At 39.0% G+C, this 14,022-nt stretch overlaps 1 protein-coding gene across 1 annotated transcript in view; it reads left to right on the forward strand.

The window, feature by feature from the left end:
- The first annotated feature begins 4,705 nt into the window (after window positions 1-4,705).
- plpp4 (phospholipid phosphatase 4) overlaps window positions 4,706-14,022 on the forward strand; it is a 49,150-nt gene continuing 39,833 nt past the window's right edge. The window contains exon 1 of the mRNA XM_063875115.1: window positions 4,706-4,946. Coding sequence (XP_063731185.1) covers window positions 4,858-4,946 — 89 coding nt within the window. The 5' untranslated portion in view covers window positions 4,706-4,857. The remainder of the gene's footprint in view (window positions 4,947-14,022) is intronic.

Here is a 14,022-nt window from a genome sequence, read left to right on the forward strand (position 1 = left end):
TGTCGCAGTTTAATATTTCATCACTGCATGTCATCGTGTAAGGCAGAACTAATTGCTGACATTAATTACTTATTTCAGAGATGGCATTAGCACTGATAAGTGTGATGATCGGGTTAGTCAAGCTGTATTATGCTTAAAGACCCAGAGCAAGATCTTGAGTATATACAAATGTGGGACAGTGATGGTGAAAGAAGTATTCAGATCTTTGGCGTCATCATGTACTTGAAATAAAAGTACTTCTTATGCAGAATGTCTTCTTAAAGAATCATGTATTTAGTTATTTTATTAGTAAATCAAAATTATTTGTTCAAAAATATATGCATCCATTTACTTGTGCAGCTAAAAAGGGGGGGGGGGTACTAATAATATAACCCAAAAGAGAATAATAGGAAACACTTATTTCAGAGGGAGATTAAATAATTTATATCCTGAAATATTATGAAATATTACAGGTCGTATTTTGCATTAGTGACCAGACACATGCGTTCAGAAACGTGGTGGCCTGCTATTCAGACTTAATTACTATGCAGTCTTAGCAACACAGACCCAAGGCGTAGTTCAGGAAATGACAGCACCACCTACAGTTACTGTATGTATGCCATTCAGCAATGGCTGACACTGGGTAAGTGTTTTGTATGTTTCGAAAAATTAACTTTTATGCTTATATCCACAACCCCTGCAATTTGTCACCTTCCCTGGGCAATCCAAGCAATTACAATGTTCAACAAATGGTTGTGAAATCAAGCAATACAAACCTTTGTAAAGCAGGGCAGCAAGCTTATCCTAAAATCCTAATGCAATAAAAACAGATGGGATATATTGCAATATGTCCTATAGTTAAAAGCTTTGTTCACCAGGAAAGATGCAAAAATGTAAGTACTTCTTGATAAAAAAGTGTTGATAGTTCATGTCAACTCAAAATTCAATAGGCAGTGTCCATGTTAGCGTCACTCATTTATGTATACGTTCATTTATGACACAGCTTTAAAAAAAAAGTTGCATATACAGTAAACAAAATCCTGAAGATGAAGATAAAGAATTTGAAGACTTGTTCCTGTATAGGTTTACAGAAAATTGGTAAATAGTACAGAAGGTCAAACACATCCCTGAGAGGATAGTATCCGGAAAACACCTCGCTGATTCAATCTTTTCTGACAGCTGAAAGCCAACAAAAATTGGTCCATGGTGCCCTGAGTAGGAACCAATCAGGGCTAAGATGACTTGAATGTCAAGACCTCTCCAGGTTTTTTTGTCTTACTCCTGCCAGTCATTAAGCTTGAGTGTTGGAGCCAGAGAAAATATCTGTCCACGGCTTGCTTCACAATTTATGAGAACTCCTTTAGAAATTTGACAGCTGACATTTTAATCTCAACACAGTCAGTCTGCTGTTCTGTTCCTCATCAACAATGAAACCACCTTGTCTTATTACAGGCTATCAAAGTTGTGGTGAGACTAAAGGGAGAATAATTATATTTTATCAGAAGAATGAACGACTTTCCTTCTTTTTTTGTAAAGGTGTGACATGCAGGTATAGAGTAATAAGTGTCAAAAGATGTTACTGCATCAGAATTTGTAAGCAAGATCAAAACCTGTTGAGAGCCACACTACCTGTGTGCGGAATAGATCAGTTTTATTTGTGTCTATCATAAACTGCTAAGTGTACTGCGTAACTTTATCAAAATGTTGTCAACCCAAATCTAAAGAAATAATTCACCCAAAAATGATAATTTAGCCCAGAATAAATTGTTAGTACCAATGATCAAGAGGAACTTAACTTGGGCCTAACGCAGTGCAATTCCAGTGAAATGCTCTATTGATCCCTCGTACTCTACAAATTTCACTCACGGACAATGATTATAGTAGAGCTTATGCCCAACTAAAAATGAAACACTCTGACTGTTATTAGCTGGTACAGCTCAATATGAGCTTACTTTAAAGCTTAAGTGGCTCATCATTATTCTTTTAGTAGCTGTGATTCCCAACCTTTTAAATTGTAATGCCTTAATGTAAAGCAATCTAGAGATAATGCTTCTAAAAGCCTCCATGGATAAAACCATACACTGTTTATACCATAGACTCAATATATACAGTCTATGGTTTATACCAAGTGAGAAATGTTTTTAACAAAAAGTAAGTTTTAACCCTACTTTGTGACTGTTATTTATTAGTTTGTGGAGTGTAAATTAAACTTTATGGAGCCCTTTTTACTAATATTTAGTGGTACTATTACTTACTACAACTATACCTGGTCTGAGTAGCGTAGCTATGAAACTTTGTCTCACATACATAAAAACACAAAACAGCAAGTTCAAGAAGGTTAGAAAAAAACAAATGTGACAAAAAGCAGGATGATTAATTCCATTCCTGGTGGAATGCCAGATTGTCGTTGATACAGAATGCCAACCTTTCTGAGTGGAGAAATATCTCTCTGTCCACTTTGGGGAGTAGCTGAATCGAGTAACACAGTTGGCAATTCTAGCTCAAGAGCTGGATCCAATTTTTAGGGACTAATTATAGAAATCCAAGAATAAAACATTGAATGGGTTGCTTTACCCAACATGCCACTAAAATGTACTACAACTACCTTTTTTCCACATTCCAGCACATTATTTTTTCCCGAAACATGTCTTAGCAACAGATACGGCGCTCAGCAAAGGAGTTATGTTTTCACATAGTAGCGTTATACAACAGCATCAAACTTTACACCCCCTGCAGGATGTAAAAATGCTGCCCACATACTGATATAACTGTACATAAACCACGAGTGAGGGAGGTTTTCCAATAAAACCTAGCCTAAAGTGTAATAAGGAGAGATGTCCAATATAGCCTAGAACTCAGGGAGAAATGGACCCTTCCCATATAGCATGATGAGTCACTCTGATGCAAAGAATATTCTCAACAGAAGAAAATGAAAGCACCCATACCCATGAAGGTGATTAGGAGCACTTTGTTATGATGCAGTGAACTTTGATTTATGACTAAGATCTATTTAAGAGTTCAACATTATGTCCTAACCGTACAGTGTTAATAGAACCTCTGGAGATGTGACTCGCAGTCTATACTGCAGAGAAATAGAAAACAACCCAAGAAGTAGTTCAAGGAAAAATAATATTCAAATGTTACAATTAAACAACAATAACAGATGAAAAGGCAAAACAGCCTTTCCAACAACATAGAGCACATCAGCATGGCATTAGAGAGTTAAGTTATATTTTTGATGTCCTTTAATTGAGTGTTTATGTGGACTCTGTGCTGATGCTAGCAGAGGTCTAGAAAGCCTCTCTGACCAGAGTGAATCATCTGAATCATAAGTGCTCTGATGCTGCAAGGTAAAGCATGTTGATAGTTTGTAATAAACACGCCAGACTCTCTAAAAGCTGGAAGGTCTGATGGCTGCCAGAAAGCTTTGAAGTTAGATCTCACCTCCTAACCTACCACCATTTCACATCTCCTGTTGTTTTGTTTTGTTCTTATTAGGGAGCCGGCAAACACTTCAGGCGCATCACCCACAACTCTGCCATAATAAACAGAATACATCAAAAACCTCTGTGTACGTGCATGTATACATTTATTTATCTTTGTCATAGGTAGATTTAGGGTGCCTTGTTAACCAGAAAGAATGCCCACCTTCTAAATTGCATCTGCAGAGTCAGCATCTAGCTTGCCAAGAATGCGACCTAGAAAGGCAGCAAACAAGTTTTTGGGTCAGGGGCTCTCTCTCACGTTCATACATACACACATACACACAGATGCAAATATTGGACTGGCAGGTAGAGCAGAGGGCCAGTTTTAAAAGCATCAAATATTTATGTGGGTCTATGAAGTGCCTGCCAGGTTTCTTGGCCCCGCAGGTATGCTACTGCATGTGCTCCTCTATCACTGTCTGACTGCATAGACCCTGAACTCCTGGATTCTTCATAGTAGTATGATTGGGCTGTATGGTGGAGCCAATTGTGAGCCCCCCCCCCCCCCCCCCCCGAACTGGCCATCTTTCAGCACAGCAATGTAATATTATATGACAGTTTGGCGTAAACCTCCCACCAGCCATTGGCACTGCGAACCGGACCGACCTGAGTGCTTCTTTGCTTTGTTTATGTCACATTTACTACGGGTCCTTAATTCATCATTTATGAGATGTTTGCTCAGGAGGTCTCTTGGCCTTAAACCAGATATGAGGAAATTCAGTTCATCACATTTTATTACATCACTGGACAAGAAATGATTCCTGTGTCCTCTTGTGAGGTCCTGAGTGGTGTTCAAAAGACTTCTAGTGTTTTCTGATGCTCCAATCAGAAAATACTAGAAGAGAGAGAGAGAAAGAGAGAGAGAGAGGGCGAGAGAGAGAGAGAGAGAGAGAGAGAGAGAGAGAGAGAGAGAGAGAGAGAGAGAGAGAGAGAGAGAGAGAGAGAGAGAATCTGACTCCAAACACACTGTAGATGCTCAGACTCTCTCCTCACTTTGCCGTCTCCCATCACTTTCCCCCCTTTACTCCTGCTAACCCATACATCCAATCTTCTCCCGGATCAACTTCAAACTCTAACCCAGTTTCAGTAATTGATGAAGTGGAGGAAGGAGACTTTCACTCGGTAGAGGAGCAGCTGTCAGCCACAGAGTTGCAATAAAGACAATCGCCCGAGGGGATAGAAGCAGACGGAGAGCAGCGGGAGACAGAGGAAGGCGAGAAATAAGAAGACTGCTTGATGGAGGCGCTCGGCATGCGTGATTTTCAGCATTAGAGAGCACTGCTTCTGGAGAGCGCTCGCTTTGTGAAGGTGGATTTACAAAGTGACCAGAAACTGACCGCCTTTGTCTAGCTGTTTTTTTTTTTTTCTAACTTGACGGATTATCACCAGAACCATGAACGTGTCGCCACCAGACCGGAGGAAAAACGTGAGAGAGCTGGCTTTGGAGATTGGCATCCGAGTTCTGCTTTTCGGAGTTTTTGTGTAAGTAAAACCGTCGACCAGCTGATTAACAAAGAAAATAAAATGCCATTATGTACACTGACGATGATATGCAGTTTCATGATGTTATCCATGTGCATACATGCTTGAACTGCTGTATTTAGGTTTATTTGTCGCGGTGTGTGGTGCTGCATGGTCGCTGTAGTAAGCTGCAGTTAATGGTCACATCACTGGTAAAACACCAGACAGATGCTGCGTTAACAGGTTGCAAAAAAAACCAAAAACACAAGTTGTATATCCAGCAGCATTTAACTTCACGTCATAAATCAGTTTGTCACTATTCTTTGATTGCACTTCTATTAAGTATCTTATCATAGTGGACATGTTGACTGATTAGAGATGGTAAGAGAGAAACAGCTTATCTCCCTCTACAAGAAATAGCCAGTGATTCAGAGTGAAGGCATGATGAATGTGCTCAATACTTTCTTTGCAGCATGTCTCCAAACTAACGCTAAATATGAATTATTAAATGTTTGTCTGGCCTGAAGGCATTCATCTTTGTTTGCATCATGGTGGTGTCATATTTAATTTCTGCTATCCTATGATCTGATAAAAGCTCCAGGTCTTATCTGAAATGACTCACGTTGCTGCAGCTTTCATTCTATCTGTGGACGGGAAAACTCAAAATTGTGTGGCTGCACAGACTGCATATGTTAACATGTCCTGTGGCCCAGGGGTTCAGCTGTGCATGTAATGTCAACCTAAAATTATCATACATCATGCTCACAGTGTGTGACATGCGGGGAAACTCAACAGGAGGGATCAGACTAAAGCATGAAACATTTCAAGAGTGGATGAAATGGACTGTTGCAGTGAAGCCTCCTGGTGAAGCCCTTTGTGTGAGACTGCTGGATTCACATTAGTGGTTGATTTGTTATTGCATCAGTGCTCAGGGCCATATGAAAAAGCAATTTCACACAATATCATCATCAACTAACTGCTGCATGCTGTCACAGAAGCCCCCGTCTGTCACAAAGTTCTTGATCGCTGTGATGTATTAAGTTTCACTCCCCAAATTCCCTCTACGATACAGAACGCAACGTTAGAGCCAATAAACTTTGTTTGTAATGGGGCCCCCCATCAGTGAACTGCTTTATAGGGGATGCAAATGCCGACTTTTTCCGTCCCAATAATAATACTTTGCTGCTATATAATAATATACAATAATACTGCTTTGGGTATTTGCAAAGTATACAGTGCTAATCCAAGCTGTAGGCTACTTACCTTATTGTGTGGAGGGTCATTCTTTTAAGACAACATCAGGCTTGAGTTAAACATTGCTTTACTAACTTTTTTAAGAAAATTGAACAAATAAATGCATAGAAATACATTTAATGAATCAATGTTTATCATATAATATATTGTAACGCATACACAATAACTTGCAGCAACAAATTGGTCAACACTTACATATTAATTCAAATTCCAGTATGTATTTTATCAAGCATGTGAACATATAATCTAATCTAAATCCTATTTTTAATTACACTATCTGAGACAGAATCAGCTCAATATTGGTACATTCCTACTGCTTTACTCTCAGAATGCAGCATGAGAAATAATCCAGCACGAGAAATGAATTTCATAATAACCATGCAAACTATGCCACACCACTTGATTTTACACACATGTCATTTTCATACCTGCTCTGTGTTTCGTCCAGCTTTGGCAGAGGGGTGACATTTGAGCATGGTGCTGTTGTGATTGCAAAGGGAAACACAGAGCTGCTACAGCCTTATTCCATGATGTGATAATTATTGTTACTGTATTAAAGTTATAAAGAAAGCAGCCACAATCAAACACCTTTAGGCTTAATGATTTAAGAGCCTTAATATAATATTTCATAGGAAAAGAACAATCATGACAGGAAGCATTTCATCTGATTTAGTCTTTTCTTTGGGACTCACAGTAGGTGTTGCGTTGATTTTTTTTTGGCAGATCTGAGAGAGCTGCTCTCTGGCTCTGTGGGGCAGCAGTTTCCTGTTCTTGTCACACCTCCAAGCCTGAGGTGAGAGAAGAATAATTGGGGTCACCTAAAATCTGTTGTTATCTTCAGTCGAGGAGTAAAGGACATTTTGTAAGCCTTTTTGTCTGCTGTTCAGAATAGATGTAATGTGGTGTAGTTTAAAAAAAAGTGCATCCTTATCTGTGTATGTCTGCCAATTACCTTTAGCAATCATGTATATCCCTGCTTCTAAAATGATGCTTCTCTAAATATCATTTCATTTTATTGCAGTCTGCCTCTGCAGCTCACAATTAAATTGTAATAATATGAAAGTCCCTTTTTTAATTTGTTGTTTGTACTTCATAATTGTGCCTATACCAAGGGATGCTGAAATTGAATCCATTAATCCTTTAGTTTGGGCTCATAGGCAGATATGAATGCATCAGAGGCGTTTTTAATCAGAGATCACACATGCAAGTTCTGTCATTGTTTTTGTCCTTTGATTCTGATTAAATACTTCTCACTTTGACTGTTCACCCACACAAACTGTTGTGTTTCTCCACCACACAATAAAGCATGTCTCTGAGGACTGGTTTTGTTTGTCAGGAAATTTTAAATCCAAGTCCCCAAATCCCCTCGTTTATTCCCATCCACTTCTTTTAATCAAAGATGACTTGAATCAAAGCAAACATTACTTTCATTCTCCTATCCTTGCCAAGCTGCCTGTCTTATCCATGCCTCAAGAGGTGCATCGACCTTAAGACACAGGCCACATGTGTGCCAGCAGGTCAACCATGGGCTATCAAACAGCTAATGCTATAGAGTCATCATAGCTTGGTGAGCGCCACAGAAGTCACACTTCTCCCAAGAGCACAGCAACAAGTTCAATCTAAATGGAAATAGATCTTTGACATTTACAAAAATGGGGAAAAAAATAAAAGCAGAGAACTGCATCAGAAAAAGTTATCAATTATTTTTCTTCCGTGGCTAGCTACTCAACACAGAAAGGGAGGATAATGACATGGGCGCTATTTCACTTAACTTGTAATCCGGTGCAAAACAGAAAGAGCTTAGACGAATACCCAAGAAGTAATTTCTTCCTTGAGTGGTGGTGCAGCAAAGCTCTTTTCCTCAACCAACACAAGCTCATAGCTGAAGTTTCTACTGTACGTATTTGTTCATCAGTGTATAGTTACACACATCAATAAGATTCAAATACATATACAATTACTGTCTCAAGGGAGAACGCTGGACAAAGCAAGGACGAAAGAGACAGGCGTGGAAGATAAGAAGGAGGACATGGTGTTATAAGGATCTAGATTGGTTTGCGATTTAACAGATTACATCCTGAGGCACAAGGAATAAAAACAACAAAAACCTTTTTTATCAATGTAATTTGAAAGTTGTGTGATGGAGCTATTGGCTGGAGAAGAGGGCAGATGTTTTACGGTCTGATATACAAAACAAAAAATAATACATTTGTTTGTGCCGGGGGTAATTATTTGGATTTAAGCTGAATTGACTTGTTGCAGAGAATTATGGTGACTGAGTCAGAGTCTTGTTTATTACTTTGAAAAATGACAGAATATCCAAAACAAGACAAGTTTAATTCCATTGACATGATTTTGGAATTGTAGGGATAACAACATATTTATCGTCACCTGAGGTTAACAGCTTGCACTCTAAAACATCACTAGAGTTGGGCTCACTGCACATCCTCCTCTCCACTTATTAGAGGGCTTAGAAGCAGTGCTGGGATACAGCCCAGAGGCTTGGCAAGACTCAGTAAGCTTTGTGAGATGTTGGGAAAGGGCAGAATGTCAGGCTCTTGACTGTTTAAGTATAAGAGGATTGTTTAGCTTGTATGGTGAGAATGTAGGCTCTAAGGCTCTCATTGTAAAGGATTGGTTATAGTGTCATCAGGACACATTGTCTCTGTAGTTGATATGAACCAAAAAGAGCATTTCTAATCTTTGAGAATGTTACGGTTATTTCTGTTATGGTAATTGGATTAATTATAAAATCCTTAAGATTTCAGTCTTGGCTGCTATGCAACACCCCTGGCTATCGTTAAAACAGCAAATGTTGTTTTATAGTGTGATAAACTAATTTGTCAGAAATCTAACAGAGGAGCAACTAGTATGTGCATTCACAGTGCAGTCCAACAATTCATGTTTTTGAAAATAAATATGCCAAAATGGATCTAATTTCATGCTTCACATGTTACAAATATTCCACACAATAGGGCAAAGTAGAGTTATTCATCTAACAGTTCGAATCCAGGATAGACTGAAGAGTCTTTGGCAATTAGACCCATCATTATAATGATGCCATGAGTAGTACAGGCACAATCCCCCCGATGGAGGCCTATCATTTATGGTGATGGTGGAGATGATGAGGATTTGGATAGAATGTGGAAAACTGGGGTTGAATGGGGTTTAGGAAGTTGCATCGATTTTGCAGAAGACAGCTGAGAGAGGCAGTGATGCAGTATGATTGGCTCACGGAGATTGAGGCAAATAGCCTCCCAGATTGCATTTCAGCGAAAGGGGTTTTGCCTCTTTTCTCTCCATTCCATACCTGCGTTCAACCAAAGCCTGCTCAAACACACACAGACTACAAACTAAAACCAGAATCTTTTCAATACCAAACTCTTGCCTTCAGTTTCATTTGCGTCTGTGTTTAGAGATGTGATTTCTGCATTTGAATGGCAATACCAATCAAAACTATGCAGCATGCATTACAACATTTAAAATTGCTGCAAGAAATCAAACAGTTGGGTTTAAAATCTTCAAATCTGAAAAGGGTTTTTTTTGTGGTAATGTACTTCCACAAAAATATTCTGATACATTCTTCCAAAACTCCTCTGAGAAATTAGAATGAATACCACTTTGAAGATGTTTCAATATTAATCCCCATAATCCCCCAAAATAGGTGCTGCTCAGTTCAGCCCTGAAGCTTTTAGCTTTTTATTTTATCTCACATGTTTAGTCCCAACTGCGTTTCCCATGGGCAAAATCTCCATGCAAACAAGCTCTCACAAGCTGATTTTATGATAGCTGTGCAGTGAGCAGTGACAAAGAGCTGAAGGAATAGAGTTGTACATTTAGCAATCAGAAAACATGTTTTTCTCAGAGGCAGCTTGACCAAAAAAGACATGTAAGTAATGGAATTACAGTATGTTCATCAGGTAATGAGAAAGACGACCGATGACTAACTGTGTTGCTCTATTTCTGACATAAAAAAACACCTTTGACTTTGTTTTTGTGTCTCTCCAATCAGTTTAGAAATGACTTTTCAAGAATGTGCATCACTATCTATGGTAATCGGCTGTTGGTGTACTTTTCACTGCCTGCCTGATTAGTACAGTTTATTCTCTTGCTGTGTTTGTATATTCTGGCAGCCGACATCTGAAGCACTTAATCACTGGTCATCCTATCTCATTACCTTGGAGATGAAGGTAAAGTTCATGACAACTGCAGGGTGGACGGACGTGGAAACACTTAGCGATTGGATTTGAAACAAATTGACCAGAGAGTGAGAGAAAACGAGAACTGAAAGGAGTGTGACCCCAAGGAATGTTCAATTATTGACCTTTGAAATGGCGCAGACAGAGAGAGAGAGAGAGCACCCATTGTTGTTTTGATTATGTGAAATCTACCTCCTGGTTAATTACGGTACTTAGTTCTTGAAGGAGCAGCTTTTGAGAAGTCACAGTCTATTCAGGGACATCCAATTAAACCAAACAAAAGAAAGATAATTTGACAAGTACAGGTGAAAGCACTAGCGGAACACACAAAGATGGGAAATAAACCAGAAGTACAAAGTTTTAAAAGGACTTGAATTAGTGACCAAGGAGAATTCAGAATCCGAGAAGTCTTTGACCAAAGAAAAGTGGCGGATAGATGGATGAAACAGAAAAGGCATTGGGAAAGAGATTGATGGACAAAATGGAGCTGTTGGTGTTAAGCAGCAGGATAATGTGGATCAGCAAACTCTGGAGGTGTTGCGTCACAACTAACCATTATTCCAATGAAAGACAGCTGACTATCACAGCAAGACCAGCGACTCCCTAGCAGCCAGGACTGTCTCCGCTCTGAGCTACTCTGGCATTTCATTCTCCACAATCGTTTGATCAGCTCATTATGTCTCGCTGGCCGCGTTGTCATTTATCCAACCCCATCTCTTTATCCCTCCGTGGGCATCACATCAGTCAGTTTCTCTCCGTATGTCCTTTTTCTTCTTAAAGGAAAACAGTTTTTGCAAATATCCGCCTTGGGTTGAATTGTCCATTAGATGATACAAATGTGCAGGAGGCAGACAAACGATGGGTTAGAAGCGTCCCTTTTAACGTTTCATCATTACTACTTTGTATGATTACTACTAATTGCCTATGAACATTTGATAACATGCTAAACTAAGATGGTGAACATGGTAAAATGCTAAAAATTGCCATGTTAACATTGTCATTGTGAGCATTGCATGCTGACATTAGAATGTAGTTTAAAGCAACGCTGTGCCTAAGGACAACTTCACGAAGCTGTTAGCATGGTGGACTTGTATTAGGCGGGGGAGGAAAGTAAAAGAGGCAATACGGTAGTTAGGAAATACTCATTTAGAGTTCAAATGTACATAAACTAATTATTTTGAGGATTTTAGTTAAGGTAATTAGGTCATTACTTATCGCTAAATGAGCTAACAAAATGGCGATTTAGGCTGTGGCTAAGTAATGGAAGCCCTCACATTTACAACATTTTAAACTGAATGTCTGTGCCTGGGAAAGTAGCAAAAAAAGAGACCTAAAATTATAGTTTATAACCCGAAAATGCCACCAAATTAAGGCAAACAGAAATGTCTTCAAGATTATACCATTGCAGTAGACGTTTTCTTCGTGAAAAATGTCCCATTTCAGTGAATTACATCTTATGTTGCAGTTGGTGGAGCCAACACATTTATACATTGCTTTTTTAGTACTCAGGTGATAATTATATGTTGTGTTTTAATATGAAAATGCAAAATCAGTAGGAATTATGTCTATTAAATACATTTTATGAAGTAAAAAGTATCACTTGTCCTTCAGAAATGTACGCAATAGAAGTATAGTGAAGCTTGAAACAGAAAAAATCTCAGGAAATTAAAAGTACCTCAAAGTTCCAAAAGTACAACTACTATCACCATGGCTTGTCTTGTTGCAACTAGTTGGTAGTACATACAGTAATCCTATTATTGGTACAGCTGATGAAGACTGCATTTGTTTTACCCAGGTGTATCTTAACAAAGTTTATTTTCCCAGCGAGAACAAGACAAGACGTGTGGACAATAGACAGATTCAGGTCAACATGAAAAAAATCAAAGCAGACACTTTAGCAACATTTTTCTTTTGTTATAACATCCTATTTAAACATTGACGTATTTCGTTTACTATTTCATCCATTCTTCACTACTTTTTCTGTCATTAATGGTGTAGTCATTAGTGACACAGGATTAATATTTTCTCACAATTTGTTGCAGCCTCCATCCCCAATCTGACTGAATTCTCAGCTCTCATTACAAAGTGAAATTAGGAAAATGAATAAGAAGCTACCGTGTTTAGAGGGGGGCATTTAATGAAGAAAATCCAGTCATTAAGACTGCAGTCATAGTGAGGATTGTGCTTATGCTGGTAGGCATTTCCTAATTGACAAATCCAGCTGGAATATGATATGCTGGAATTGAGCTGGTAGTTAGATTTTACACAGCTGATCCTTTTGAAAAAGTTCTTACCGCTGTGAGGTGTTCTGTTAAATATCACTTTATAATAACCCAGTGAGAAGTGCAGATTTTTTATGTTAAAAATGAAAATCACGTCAGAAATCATTAAGAAAATGTAGATAACACTTCTACCAACTCCAAGACAATGTTGAAAATCTCCCTATTAGTATTGTAGATGATGAAATATTTGAACCATGGCTGCTGCTCAGCTGGTGGAGGTAAAGCTGAGGGAGCGTGTAGACCTCAGAGGTGTGGATGGAGTGTTGGAAGTGACTCTTCCTTTCAGGGGTGAGAGAAAGATCCCCGTACCTTTCTAACACTTCTTCCCATCATTATATTTCTATTCATATCCCTTCTCCATCTCTCTCACCTTCTCACTTTGTCACTTCCTCCCTGTATTTCCCCTTTGCTCAGGTATTTTCTTAGATCTGCTTCATTACTGTTATTTTCAGATTCATATTTTTACGTGTACAAAGACAGAAGAGGGGCTGAGGAGATGAAAGAGTCTTTCTCCAACACACTCATACATGCAGCGGTCCCTACGCCCAAGTCTCATAACAAAAAGCCCCTCTCCTCTACTGTATCTCTGTGTGTGTGTGTGTGTGTGTGTGTGTGTGTGTGTGTGTGTGTGTGTGTGTGTGTGTGTGTGTGTGTTTTTGTCCCTCTTAGGCCCCTGGGTGTTGCTGTCAGATCAGTCTCTTTCCTTGATGTGTACTCTGTGGTTTCTTTCAGACGATGCGCTGCAGAGTGACAGGTTCTTTTTAGCCATAGCAAGGTGAACCGCACACAGCCCATGGGTTATGGCCAACTGTAACAGAGAAGTTGAGACATGTCTCATAAACTTTTATAACTTTAAGGTAAACAGCCAATGGGTTTTGTGTCCATTTCATTTATATCCGCTTTTAAAGTTTTGCTGAAGCTCGGAACTAACATACAGTAGGTGTTATTGACTAGTTTGAAGACAATACCCTCCAAATGCCTCAGCTCATTATGGCAACACCCACAGATTTGGTCTTGACAGCCGCAGGAAGAACATATTGAGCAGCTGGAACCAAACTTTATAACAGCTCTGATATAAGTTGGCAAACCCCAAATTCTTATAATGACTCCATTCCTTTCATATGTTGGAGGCAGCGTGTACAAGCAGACTTTCAAACAAAGTGTAAAGAATACAATATGATGACCAAGGAGCCATTTACAGTTGATATTAGTATTTCATTTACTGCAATGCAGCTTTTAAACCAGTAAGATACTGTTCCTGCCATGCATACCCAAATGAATCCTCACACTTCTTATTGATCTATTATGTTTGATTCAAGCACTTCTTAACACTTTGCTTGTGTACAGGGAGGTATGATTGAC

This window comes from Eleginops maclovinus, chromosome 22 (genome assembly GCF_036324505.1).
Source record: "Eleginops maclovinus isolate JMC-PN-2008 ecotype Puerto Natales chromosome 22, JC_Emac_rtc_rv5, whole genome shotgun sequence".
NCBI lineage: Eukaryota > Metazoa > Chordata > Actinopteri > Perciformes > Eleginopidae > Eleginops > Eleginops maclovinus.